This window comes from Artemia sp. Qi Xiang Cuo, chromosome 17, assembly GCF_049724085.1.
Source record: "Artemia sp. Qi Xiang Cuo chromosome 17, ASM4972408v1, whole genome shotgun sequence".
NCBI lineage: Eukaryota > Metazoa > Arthropoda > Branchiopoda > Anostraca > Artemiidae > Artemia > Artemia sp. Qi Xiang Cuo.
The window spans coordinates 35,409,464-35,421,467 of record NC_142810.1 but is presented as its reverse complement, the minus strand read 5'-3'; the positions used below and the strand labels follow the sequence as shown (position 1 = coordinate 35,421,467).

The 12,004-nt window shown below is 37.1% G+C and overlaps 1 protein-coding gene across 1 annotated transcript in view; it reads right to left on the bottom strand.

The window, feature by feature from the left end:
- Positions 1-9,126: 9,126 nt before the first annotated feature.
- LOC148942140 (ionotropic receptor 93a-like) overlaps positions 9,127-12,004 on the bottom strand; it is a 94,721-nt gene continuing 91,843 nt past the window's right edge. Inside the window, exon 16 of the mRNA XM_089102894.1 lies at positions 9,127-9,359. Coding sequence (XP_088959020.1) covers positions 9,262-9,359 — 98 coding nt within the window. The 3' untranslated portion in view covers positions 9,127-9,261. The remainder of the gene's footprint in view (positions 9,360-12,004) is intronic.

Here is a 12,004-nt window from a genome sequence, read left to right as displayed (position 1 = left end):
TAAAAACCCCTATGCCTTCCCAAGGCCAGAACATAATTTGCACCTTTTTCTAAAAAAAAATATAAATGTTTTGACTTTTATAACTTTAATAAATCAAATAATATTAACATTTTGATTACTAAATATCAGAATATGTATATTAAACTGACAATGCTCATTCATTTGTATTTTTTTCAGTAAAGTGCAAATTATGTTCTGGCCTTGGGAAGGCATAGGGGTTTTGAGCCCAACTTATGTTAATTTCTGCTCGTTTTGAGTTTGACTCGGTTATTTATTGTAATTTCTGTTCGCTTTGGGTTTCATTTATTTATTGATGGTGATTTGTGGTAGTTTTACGCTTGGAAGATTATTTGATTTTATTTTTGCTCATTTTTAGTTTAATGGAGCTCTTTACTTTTCTTTGAAAAACTTATCTTGTGGAAATTTTTTTTAATTAATTTCTGTTCGTTTTATATTGACATATCCTTTTCGGAGAAAAAGAAAATAATACTTTAAATCTTTTCATTTTTTTAAAGAATACCCTCTTGAAAACCTAGACACGAATAGCAGTGTTTTAAGTAGTGACATACCCTTACTTGTGGTCTGGACATAAGGAATCCACAGCCTGTCGCAAAAAAATCTGTTCGTAGTCTCCGATAACGTGGATGCGTTTGCACTATTTAGATTCTATTACATTTTAAGAACAAAAGTAGCCCCAAAAGTTCAAAAGTTTGAACATAATACCCTCAGTCTTTCTTGGGATACTGCTGAGATGCCTTATTGTGAATTAGCATTAACACAGTGCATTTTGATTGTACCTAATGGCAACATTTAGTTTTTAAACATAAAGTCAAATGGGAGGGTGGGCGTGGGAGGGGGATTAGTTTACCTCCAATCACTTTCGACTATTAAAAAGGGTATCAGCCCTTTCTAGTTTGAATCGAATGAGCCCTTTCCGAAGTTCCTACAACAACTCCTTCGATACAAAGTGCCCTGGTCTAAGCAACAACAACAACAAAAAATCATACATTTTACCCACATCGATCTTTACTATAAAAATGTCAAGCCTTCCAATCACTTTCGACTATTAAAAAGAGCACTAGGCCTTTCAATGTCCAATCGAATTAGCTCTTTTTGAGTTTCTGCGACAACACTTCCTATAACACCTTATATGCCCCCAGGGCATAAGTTACAACCCTTAAACTAAGGGCTGTGAGGGTGGTTGTCATCCTCTAAGACCTAACTTCCAGAACTTTCAACTACGTTAAACAAAATTGCTATCTCAAAATTTTGATTGGATGTGTCTGGGAAAATGGTGGGCGTCAGGGGGGCGTTGGTCTTTCTCCAATCACTTTTAACTATTAAAACAGGCAATAGCACTTTCGATTTCCAATCAAATGAGCCCTTTTGAAGTTTCTACGACACCGTTTTAAATAAAAACCTTATATGCCCCCAGGGTATAACTTACAACCCTCGCCCTGAGGGCTGGGGGGGTTGTCATCCTCAAAGACCTAATTTCCAGAACTTTCTACTACGTTAAGCCAAATGGCTATCTGAAAATTTTGATTGGATGTGTTTGGGGGAATGGTGGGTGTGATAGGAGGGTTAGTTACCCTCCAATTCCTTTCAACTATTAAAAAGGGCACTAGCTCTCTCAATTTCCATTTGAATGAGCCCGTTTTGAAGTTTTTACGACAATTCTATCATTAAAAACCTTATATACTCCCGGGGCATAACTTACAACCTTTGCCCTGGGGACTCTGGGGGGTTTGTCATCCTAAAATACATAATTTCCAGAAATTTCTACTACGTTGAACAAAATGGCTATCTTTTAACTTTGATTGAATGTGTTTGGAGAGATGGAGGGCGTGAAAGGGGGATTAATTACTCTCTACTCACTTTCGATTATTCAAAAGGGCAATTTCAATTTCCAACCAAATGAGGCCCGTTTGAAATTTCTACAACTTTCTATACAACCCTTATATGCCCCAAGAGCATAACTTACAACCCTTGCACTGAGGGCCCTGAGGGGGTTATCATCCTAAAAGACCTAATTTCCAGAACTTTCGACTACGTTCAACAAAATGGATATCTCAAAATTTTTATTGGATGTGTTTCGGGAAATTGTGGGCGTGAGAGGGGGGTTAGTTGTCCTTCAATCACTTTCGACTATTAAAAGGGCACTAGCCCTTTTAATTTTCAATTGAATGAGCCCTTTTTGATGTTTTTGCAGCATCGCTTTCCATAAGAACCTTACATGCTCCCAGGGCATAACTTACAACCGTTGCCCTAAGGGTTGTGGGGAGATGGGTTGTCATCCTTAAAGACCTAATTTCCAAAACTTTCAACTAAGTTGAATAAAATGGCTATCTAAAAATTTTGATTGGATGTGTTTGGGGAAAAGGTGGGCGTGAGAGGGGGGTTAGTTGCCTTCAATTCACTCTCGACTATTAAAAAGGGCACCAGCCCTTTGAATTTTCAATTGAATGCTCCCTTTTTCAAGTTTCTACGACAAAGATTTCAATAAAAACCTCAAATGCCCCCAGGGCATAACTCATAACCCTTGCCCTGAAGACTGTGGGGGGAGTGTCCTGCTCAAAGGTATAATTTCCTGAACTTTAAACTGCGTGGAACAAAATGGCTATCTAGAAATTTTGATTGGAAATATTTGGGGAAGTGGTGAGCATGGAAGGGGTGTTAGTTGCCTTCCAATCACTTTCGAATATTAAAAAGGGCACAAGCCGCTCCAATTTCAAACTGAATAAGCCCTTTTCGAATGAGCCCTTTACAACAACTTCTTCGATACAAAATGCCCTGCTATAAAGGAAAAAATAATAAATGATACACTGTGCCAACATCGTTCGTATACGCCCTCAGGGTAAAACTTAAAACCCTTGCCCCGAGGGTTGCGGGGGAGTGTCCTCCTCAAAAACATATTTTCTATATGGAAATCAACTACGCTGAACAAAATGGCTATCTCAAAATTTTTGATTGGATGTGTTTGGGGAAATGATGGGCGTAGGGGGGGGGGGGGCTAGTTGCCCTCCAATCAATTTTGACTATTAAAAAGGGCACTATCCCTTTAAATTTCCAACCGAATGAGCCTTTTTTGAAGTTTCTACGACAACACCTTCTATACAAAACCTTATATTCCCCTAGGGCATAACTTACAACCCTTGCCCTGAAGACTGTGGGGGAGTGTCCTCCTCAAAAACATAATTTCTATCTGGAAATCTACTACGCAGAACAAAATGGCTATATCAAAATTTTGATTGTATTTTTTTGGGGGAATGACGGGCGTGGGGGGGGGGGAGCTAGTTGCCCTCCAATCACTTTCGCTATCAAAAAGGGCACAAGCCACTCCAATTTCCAATTGAATGAGCCCGTTTCGAAGTTTCTATGACATCTTTTTCAAATACGAAGTGCTCTGCTCTAAAGGAAAAAAAATAATAAATAATACATTTTGCCAACATCGTTCTTATATGCCCTCAGGGCATAACGTAATACTCTTGCCCCAAGGGTTGTGGGGGAGTGTCCTCCTCAAAAACATATTTTCTATCTGAAAATCAACTACGCTGAACAAAATGGCTATCTCAAAATTTTGATTGGGTGTGTTTGGGAAAATGGCGGGCGTGGGGGGGGGGGCTATGTGCCCTTCAATTATGTTTGACTATTAAATAGGGTACTAGCCACTCCAATTTCCAGTCGAATGAGCCCTTTTTAAAGTTTCTACGACAACTCCTTCGATACGAAGTGTCCGGTAATGGAGAAAGAAGAAGAAAAAAAAAACAATACATTGTACTCACATCGTTCTTTACTTAGGCAGCGCTATCGCGCTGCCTATGAAATCCTAAAAAGGGCTTATCCCAAATTTGCCTCTCAATCACTCAGACTATCTGTCTTGGCTTTTCCTACAATTAGCCATGTCTTGAGACCTGCAAAATACTTGATTTTAATTCCGAATCAAGGCCGGGGGAAATCTCCCCGGCCTTTCTTTCCCCAAATGCATCTGATCAAAATTTTGAGACTTCAAATAGTAAGACGAATTCCACCGTAGTTCCATCCCAACTTAATAATATTCCCATAATTTGTTCGCTGTCCTTTTCTCTCAAGCCCGGTCCAGTCCCTCCTTTTAATAACGCCTCAAAGCTACCCCCTTATCCACATCACCCTCCTCATAAACTTCAACCCCAAATAACTCCATCCCGAATTGAAAAAAAAAATCCTAATACCGAAATCGGATTAAATTTCCAACTTTCCTACTTACCAATGCTGAGAGCCTGAATTTTGAAAAAATTACCGAACTCGAGGGTATCTCTGAAATTCATTAAATTAATATTATTGCTGTGACAGAGGTTCAGTCCCAGAACCCAGATTTACTAAAAATCAGCAATTATACTCAGTTTATAAAACTTCGCCCTCCCGATAACCCTCTCTGGAAAAAAGGGGGTGGTATATTATTTTTTGTCCGAGATAACCTCCAACCTAAACTCATCCCAACCCCCAACTTATCAGATTATGATGAAATTCTATGGCTGAGCCTTCGACCGAAAGTACGTCCCCGCCCTTTCAATTTAATTGTAACCGCCGTCTTTTATCATTCCCCTAACTATTGACCAGAAACGCAAATTTATCCAACTATTTCTTATAAGTGCTGATTTTGTGTTATCAAAATATCCGAACGCTGGTATTTGCTTACTTGGCGATGCGAATGACCTGAGGATAGACTCTATCTGCACCTCTCTTAATATTAAACAACCGGTTAAAATATCTACAACAAAAGGTAACACCTCTCTGGATGTTATTTGTTCAAACATGAGTGAGTATTACAACTTCCCGCAAGCACTGCCACCACTAGGAGGCAGTTACCACTATTGTCTTCTTTTTTCTTCCTCCTCAGCCATTGAACATTCCTTTACTACCTCCATTGGGGTTTGCCGTCCCCTCAGTGACACAGGCCTTTTTTCTTTTGGATCAAGGCTGACCAGTGAAAGTTGGTCAGACCTTTATAATTCTAATAACCTTGATGACAAAATTTTGATTTTTCACAAAAAACTAATTGATTCCTACTCATTATGTTTCTCATAAAAAAAAATCAGAAAGTGCTCCAGTGATAAACCTTACATAAATAATCACATAAAAATATTAATCCGCACGAAAATAAGCTTATTTAAGAGGGGTAATTTAGCTGAAGCAAATAAGTTAAGAAAGGAATTATAAAGTCAAATTAGAAAAGATGCCCGAGCCTAATATAAAAATAAAATTAAATACTTGTGCCATGATAAACCAAAGAACTGGTACTCTAAAATCAAAAAACTTACCGGCAAGAGTCAAGAAACATCTAAATTTTAATATAAATGAACCTCCAAAGACCACAGCTAATGACCTCAATAAGTTTCTGGCTGCTAGTGTCCAGAGTCTACCACCACTATATTATGCATTTTCAGATATTCCTGATCCTTTTTCACTTCCACGATATTCTTCGCGTAATGTTGTAAAAAAAAGTGAAAAACTAAAACGATCAAGCATTTTCCCTTTAGATTTTCTTGTTCCTCTGATTAAAGCTTTCACCGGTTACCTCTCAAAACCCTTATCAACCCTGTTTAATGGAATTACCGGATCTGGACAGTTCCCTTAATTTTGGAAACAAGGCTTTGTTACCCCAATAATAAAGAATAATGGAAAGCCTGGCTTTGATTGTATTCGTCCTATTATCATCACCTCGATTTTTTCAAAATTGTATGAAAGTTTTCTTGTAGACTGGCTTAAGATGAAAGTCCTTCCCCTCATTGATCTTAGACAGTTTGGTAATCTCAAATCCACGTCAACCTCTCATTACCTGATCCATCTTGTTGATACCATGGCTAAATTACTTGAAAAAACTAACACTTGGCTTAATCTGATTTCTGTTGATCTTCAAAAAGCTTTTGATGTGATTAACCACAATTTACTCATAGATAAACTTATAAATGAATTCCACATTGAAACTTTCCTTGTTAAGCTCGTTGCCTCTTTTCTCTCTAATAGATCTCAAGCAGTTAAATATCTAAATTGTTTCTCAGATCATCTCCCCATATTTAATGGCATTCCTCAGGGGACTATTCTAGGCCCTCTCCTTCTTTCTCTTATGATTAACAGCCTTTCAACCCTTTATGACAATAGGTGGAAATTTGTCGATGACTTGACAGTTTTAGAGATATATCATAAAAACATCTTTAGCAACCCAATGAGCATACTCCAAGATATTGCCTGTGAGGCCTCTTCCCTTGACATGACAGTTAACCCTTCTAAATCTGCAATAGTCTCAGTAAGTTTCCTTAAATCCCCTCCCCTTTTTCTTGCTCCCATTCCTCCTGAAACCTCTGTCAAATCTCTTAAACTCCTTGATGTTACAATTTCTTTCAATTTGAAATGGGATGCCCATATAAATAATATCCTACGACAAGCAAACTCCTCACTTTCCCTCCTTAAACTTTTAAATAAATTCAGTTGCCCCCAATCACATTTACTACAAATATACATTTCTTTTGTGCGTCCCATATTAGAGTACGCTTGTCCTGTGTGGCACCCTGGCCTCTCTAATGAAGCAACACAAAAAATTAAAAATGTCCAAAAGAGAGCTCTAAGAATTATTTTTAAAGAGGGCATGATACCATATTTGCATTTGTTAAATATTTCAAACCTAGAGACCCTCGAGAGACGAAGAAATAATTTGTGCCTCCGTTTTGGTAAGTTGGCACTTTTGAACCCCCATACTGCGTCCCTTTTCCCTGATTACCATGTACCTGATAGAAATCGTCCTCCACAAACTGTGTCCCAGCCTATCCCCACCTTATCTCCCATTCTTTGTACTACCTTGCGGTATAAGAAATCTTTTATCCCTTTTTTTACTGACATAATAAATAGTGGTTAATTTGTACATAAATTTTGTCTTCTTATATAATAAAAGAAACAGCTCGTTTTTCTTTTTACTCTTTTTTTTTGTTCCCTATCTACTTTTTATGTTGTTTTTTAAACATTTGTTAATGTATATATTATTTATTTTTTCAGTTTTTATCTTTTTAACTAGTTGCCATTTTGCAGTTTTTAATATAAGTGACAAAGGAATTATATAGCATTCCGATGCCTTTATGTCTCGCTTTTTTTTTGGGTATCTTCGCTTATTCTCCCCCCCCCTTCCTTTTTTTATGTCCGTTCTAAATATTTTTCCGATTCGTATTTGTGTAAGTTTAGTTTGACCAGTTTTTATCTTTTTAACTTTTTAATTGACTTTTTACAGTTTTAATTATTGACTGTTAAATGATTGTTCATAATGATTTTTCTATTTCGTTGTTGTTTTGTGCATTTTGCCAGTTTTAGTGCAACCATTTATAATGTCGACTCCGAAGTCCGAATTCGGCCCTTTGTGGGCTTGTGATAGTGATCTTTTTGAAATAAATATCTTACCTTATCTTATCTAAGCATAATGTTCAAAATAGTTCAAAGATCAGACAACAAAACTCCCAGGTCGAGACTTACCCCTCAGAGCCGGGGGAGCAAGTATTTTAACTTATGCCCGGAGGGTATATGAGATTTTTATGGAAGAGGTGGTAGTATACACTTTGAAAGAGGTTCATTTGATTGGAAATTGAAAGTTCAGGTTTTCTTTTTAAAAGTCAAAAGTGATTGGAGGGCAACTAGCCACCAAGTCCTCATTTACCATATGCATCCGATCGAAGTTCTGCAGCCATCGTGTTCAAAATAGTTCAAAGATCAAATAACAATCCCCTCTAGGGTTAACAAAACTTCCCAGAGCCCGGAGGTAAGGATTGTGAGCTATGCTCGGGGGTATATAAGGTTTTTATGGAAGGGGTGGCTATATAAACTTTCACACTAACAGGGAGGCTCAAACTCGCACTCACTCACTCAGTCACTAATTCATACTCACTTACAATCATACTCGCACTCACACCCACACACAGGTAGAAGAAGTGGTCGTAAAACCTTCGGAGGGGGGCTCATTCGATTAGAAATCGGAAGTTCAAAAGTGATCGAAAGGCAATTAGCCCCCCCCCCCTCCCACACACATACACCATCTTTTCAAAATAGTCTTATCCCACAATGCATCTGGTTAAAATTTTTGACACAATCATTGTGTTCTAAATAGTGAAACATCAGATAACAAAAGCTCTGGAGTAGAGAGCCCGGGGGCAAGGGCTGTAAGTCATCTCCCTGGCACATATAGGATTTTTATGGAAGGGGTGGTCGTATAAACTTTGGAGAATGCTCATTTGATTGCTAATTGAACGTTCTAGTTCTCTTTTAAAGAGTCAAAAGTGATCGGACGGCAACTAGCCCCCCCCCCCACCTTCTTTTCTCCAAGTAAAACCGATTGAAATTTTGAGGCAGCTATTCGGTTCACAATAGTCCAAAGGCAAAATTACTAAGTCTTAGGAGTTGACCCCCTCCCTTGGCGCCCGGGAACAGGGCTATAAATTATACTAGTTGCCCATTGTTAACATATGAGGCTTTTACGGAAGAGATGGTTGTAAAAATTTCCAGTCCACTGACCTCTGCCGAAGTCTTGGATCAAATATTTGAGAAAAGGGTTTGCACTGTAATTGGAAACAGTCTGCTCCCAGCATAAGTATATATATATATATATACGAACAGTAGCGAAAAGTTTCTTCAAAAATGATACAGATTAAACCGCTCGGAAAAGGATTCCCTCTTGCGCGTCACAGCAATAGTTTCATATGTCTTGACATTCAGTCAGATCACGGTATATGTATGCGCTAAAAACTTGTCATTGCGCTTGCACGAAGGCAGAATCATAAAGAGAGGATTAGATTGTGTTTCAAATGTGTTCAAAATCTTTGATGGAGAGTATAGTCCTTTTCCTACTGTTCGTATATATATCAATGCTGTGAGTCGGCTTAATTATCTTATCTAAACAAAGACATCACTCGATTCTTTCAAGCAAAGATTTAACATGGTATATCTTTCTAGCATAGGAAATAAGTCAGAACAGCCCTCTCTTTGGCTGAAACCTTCCGGATGTCGATCATAAACAAGTATAACTTCAACTGACTCTCAGTGACCTGCATACATACAAGCGATAACGTCCCCTGTTCGAAATAGTTCAATACTAAAGGAAGTGGAAATACATAACAGGTACGATTATATTATTGTTTACCTAGTAACAAATGGGTTAAATAATCTTCTACTATACCAATCCAGGATTTACTATGTTTGTATAATAAAATAGCTACTGGCCAAGTGAAGAGTTTGTGATTGCCATACTCAATTTAAAAAAGGCCGAATAACTGATTTTTCATGCTTCTTACGCCTGTATCTGGCTATTCTTTCACCAAGGAAAGCAGCAAATGCAATCAGAAACCCTGAAAAAAAACGGAACATAAATTTTCTTAGGAATTTTTTCAATTTTAAACAGATGATGCACTGCAAGATAATAGAATACAGTACAATAAAAAGGAAAAAACTAAGTTTATTTTCGCATCGAAAAAAAGAACAAAAAAAAAAAAAAACAAATGGCCGTGGATTGTCAGTTTAATTGACATATACTGATATTTAGTCCTTAAAAGTTTCGAAAATTTATTGCTTATGAAAGCAAGAAAACTTGAAATATTTCAAATGTATTTTGTTTTTAGTAAAGCGCAAATTGTGTTCTGGTCTTGAGAAGACATGGGGTTTATCAGCCCTATTCATGTTAATTTGTGCTCTTTGTGAGTTTGACTTGGCTATTTATTGTAATTTGTGTTTGTTTTGAGTTTCATTTATTTATTTACAGTGATAGAATTAGAAATTTAAATAATATGTAGTTTTATTTGATTTCGTATATAAACTTTTGTTTTAATTGTTTTAGTTTAGTTTTACTAGTGATGACGGTCACTGTATATGTGACCGAAATATCTGGTATTTTTTGTGAATTTTCTATACACTGTCTATTAAAAAGGATTTAATTCCTATTTTGAACTTTTATTTTATTGAAAGCTATGAACTTTACCCAATGTTAACATATAGTATTGGTTATTGGGAAGTAAACAGACGTTTTCAGGGGGAATGTTTTCTGGTAGTAGGGAGGGATCGGGAGTTATGTGGGAGGATCTTTCCATGAAGGAAGTTTTCATGGGGGAAGGGACATTGCCAGATTTCCCAGCATTATTTTAAAAAAAAGATCAGAAATTAAATATAAAAAAACGAGTTTTCTAAGTGAAAATAAGGAGCAACATCAAAACTTAAAACGAACAGAAAATATTACGTGTATGATTGGGTTCACTCCCTAGTCAATACCTCACTCTTTAAGCCAAAGATTTTTTAGTACTTTCATAAAAGTTATTTATTCTAAATAACGGCCTCTGGGATTAAGGGGTCATTTTTAAAGAATTGGAACAAAATTCGAAATTTAGCTTAAAGAGCGAGGTATTGACAAGGGGGCGAGCCCCCTAATATACGTATTAAAAACATATGAATATAGAAGTTCGTTACGTAAGTTAATTTGTAAGTTACGTATATTTATTACTAATAAAAATGTTCGTAAATAAAATTGAACAAGTTTCGAAAAAGCCATTTAAGCAAAAACAAGTAAAAGTAATATGCAATTTTTTTTTTAATTATTCATTTACGGTGAGCCGACATCAAAACCTGTATTAATTCAAAAACGTTAAAAAAAACAAGTTTTTTTTAACTGAAAGTAAGGAACGACGTTAAAACTTAAAACGAACAGAAATTATTCCGTATATGAAAGGGACTGTCCCCTCCACAACGCCTCGCTCTTTACGCTAAAGTTTGACTTTCACACAACTACTTTTTTTTAAACAATAAAAAACTTTAGCGTAAAGAGCGAGGCGTTGAGGAGGGGACAGCCCCTTTCATAAACGGAATAATTTATATTCGTTTTAAGTTTTAACGTCGTTCCTTACTTTCAGTATTTTTTTTTTTTTTAATAATTAGAAAAGATGGCGAATGCAGTGAAGATAGCCCAGGGTGTCTTCTCAAAGTTGAAAAGACTTAGAAGAACAGGAAGATACATCTACAAACTATGATTAGAATACTGGAAGCTACAATGATGACAGTGGTCAAGTATGGTTCTGTAGCGTTGGCACTCCAAAAGACGAAGGAGAATTTGTTCAATGTTTTCCAGAGGAAATGTCTACGGCTTCTTCTGGGTACCCATTTGTCCGACCACACTCTAAAATTTACAAAAAATATGATTCTATCTCGCTTTCAAGTGCAATGGTGAGAGAAAGGTTGAAATGGCTAGAACATATTCTGCAGATGAAGGATGACAGATTCCCAAAAGTCATGCTTTTGGGCCAACTATCTGGGGCCAAAAAAAAAGTAGGCCCTCCCCGAATGGAGCGAGAGGAGGTCGTAAGGAAGTGCTTAAAAGAAATTGGAACTTATCGGGCAGATGTAAAGAGGGAGGCCTTGAATCGATTGGGATGGAGGAGGAGCGTGCCTAGCTCTGTTGGCCTAAGGCAGCTAGATGCTGCGCTGAGATATTGGTAGTAGGTGGGTAGTTTTTCAGCTTCTCTGAGGTTTTCAGCTGGGAATGTTAATAATTTTGCTCTGGCAAACTCACTACCTTTATTTTTGAATCGAAAAGTCACATTAAAAACTACAATATCCGAAAGAGTTTAAATATAAAAGACAATGCTATACCGTTGTCTATAGTAAAGAGCCATAAAGCTTCAATGTTTTATTTTTATTTATTATTATTGTCTTGCTTCCACATGTACTTCACAAGGAAAGGGTTGTCACATAAACCTCGTAGGGGGCTAATTCAATTGGAAGTAGAAATTTCTAGTACCCTTTTTAAGAGTCAAAAGTAATTGGGGGGGTAACTAGCCCACCTCACGTCCTCTTTTCCCCAAATGCATCCGATCAAAATTTTGAAATAGTCATTTTGTTTAAAATAGTGCAAAAGGCAAATAACTATACTTCTGGGGTTGACCCCCCCCCCTACACACAATTCGAGGCAAGAGTTGTAGATTATGCAAGTTAATCATATTAACAAATAAGG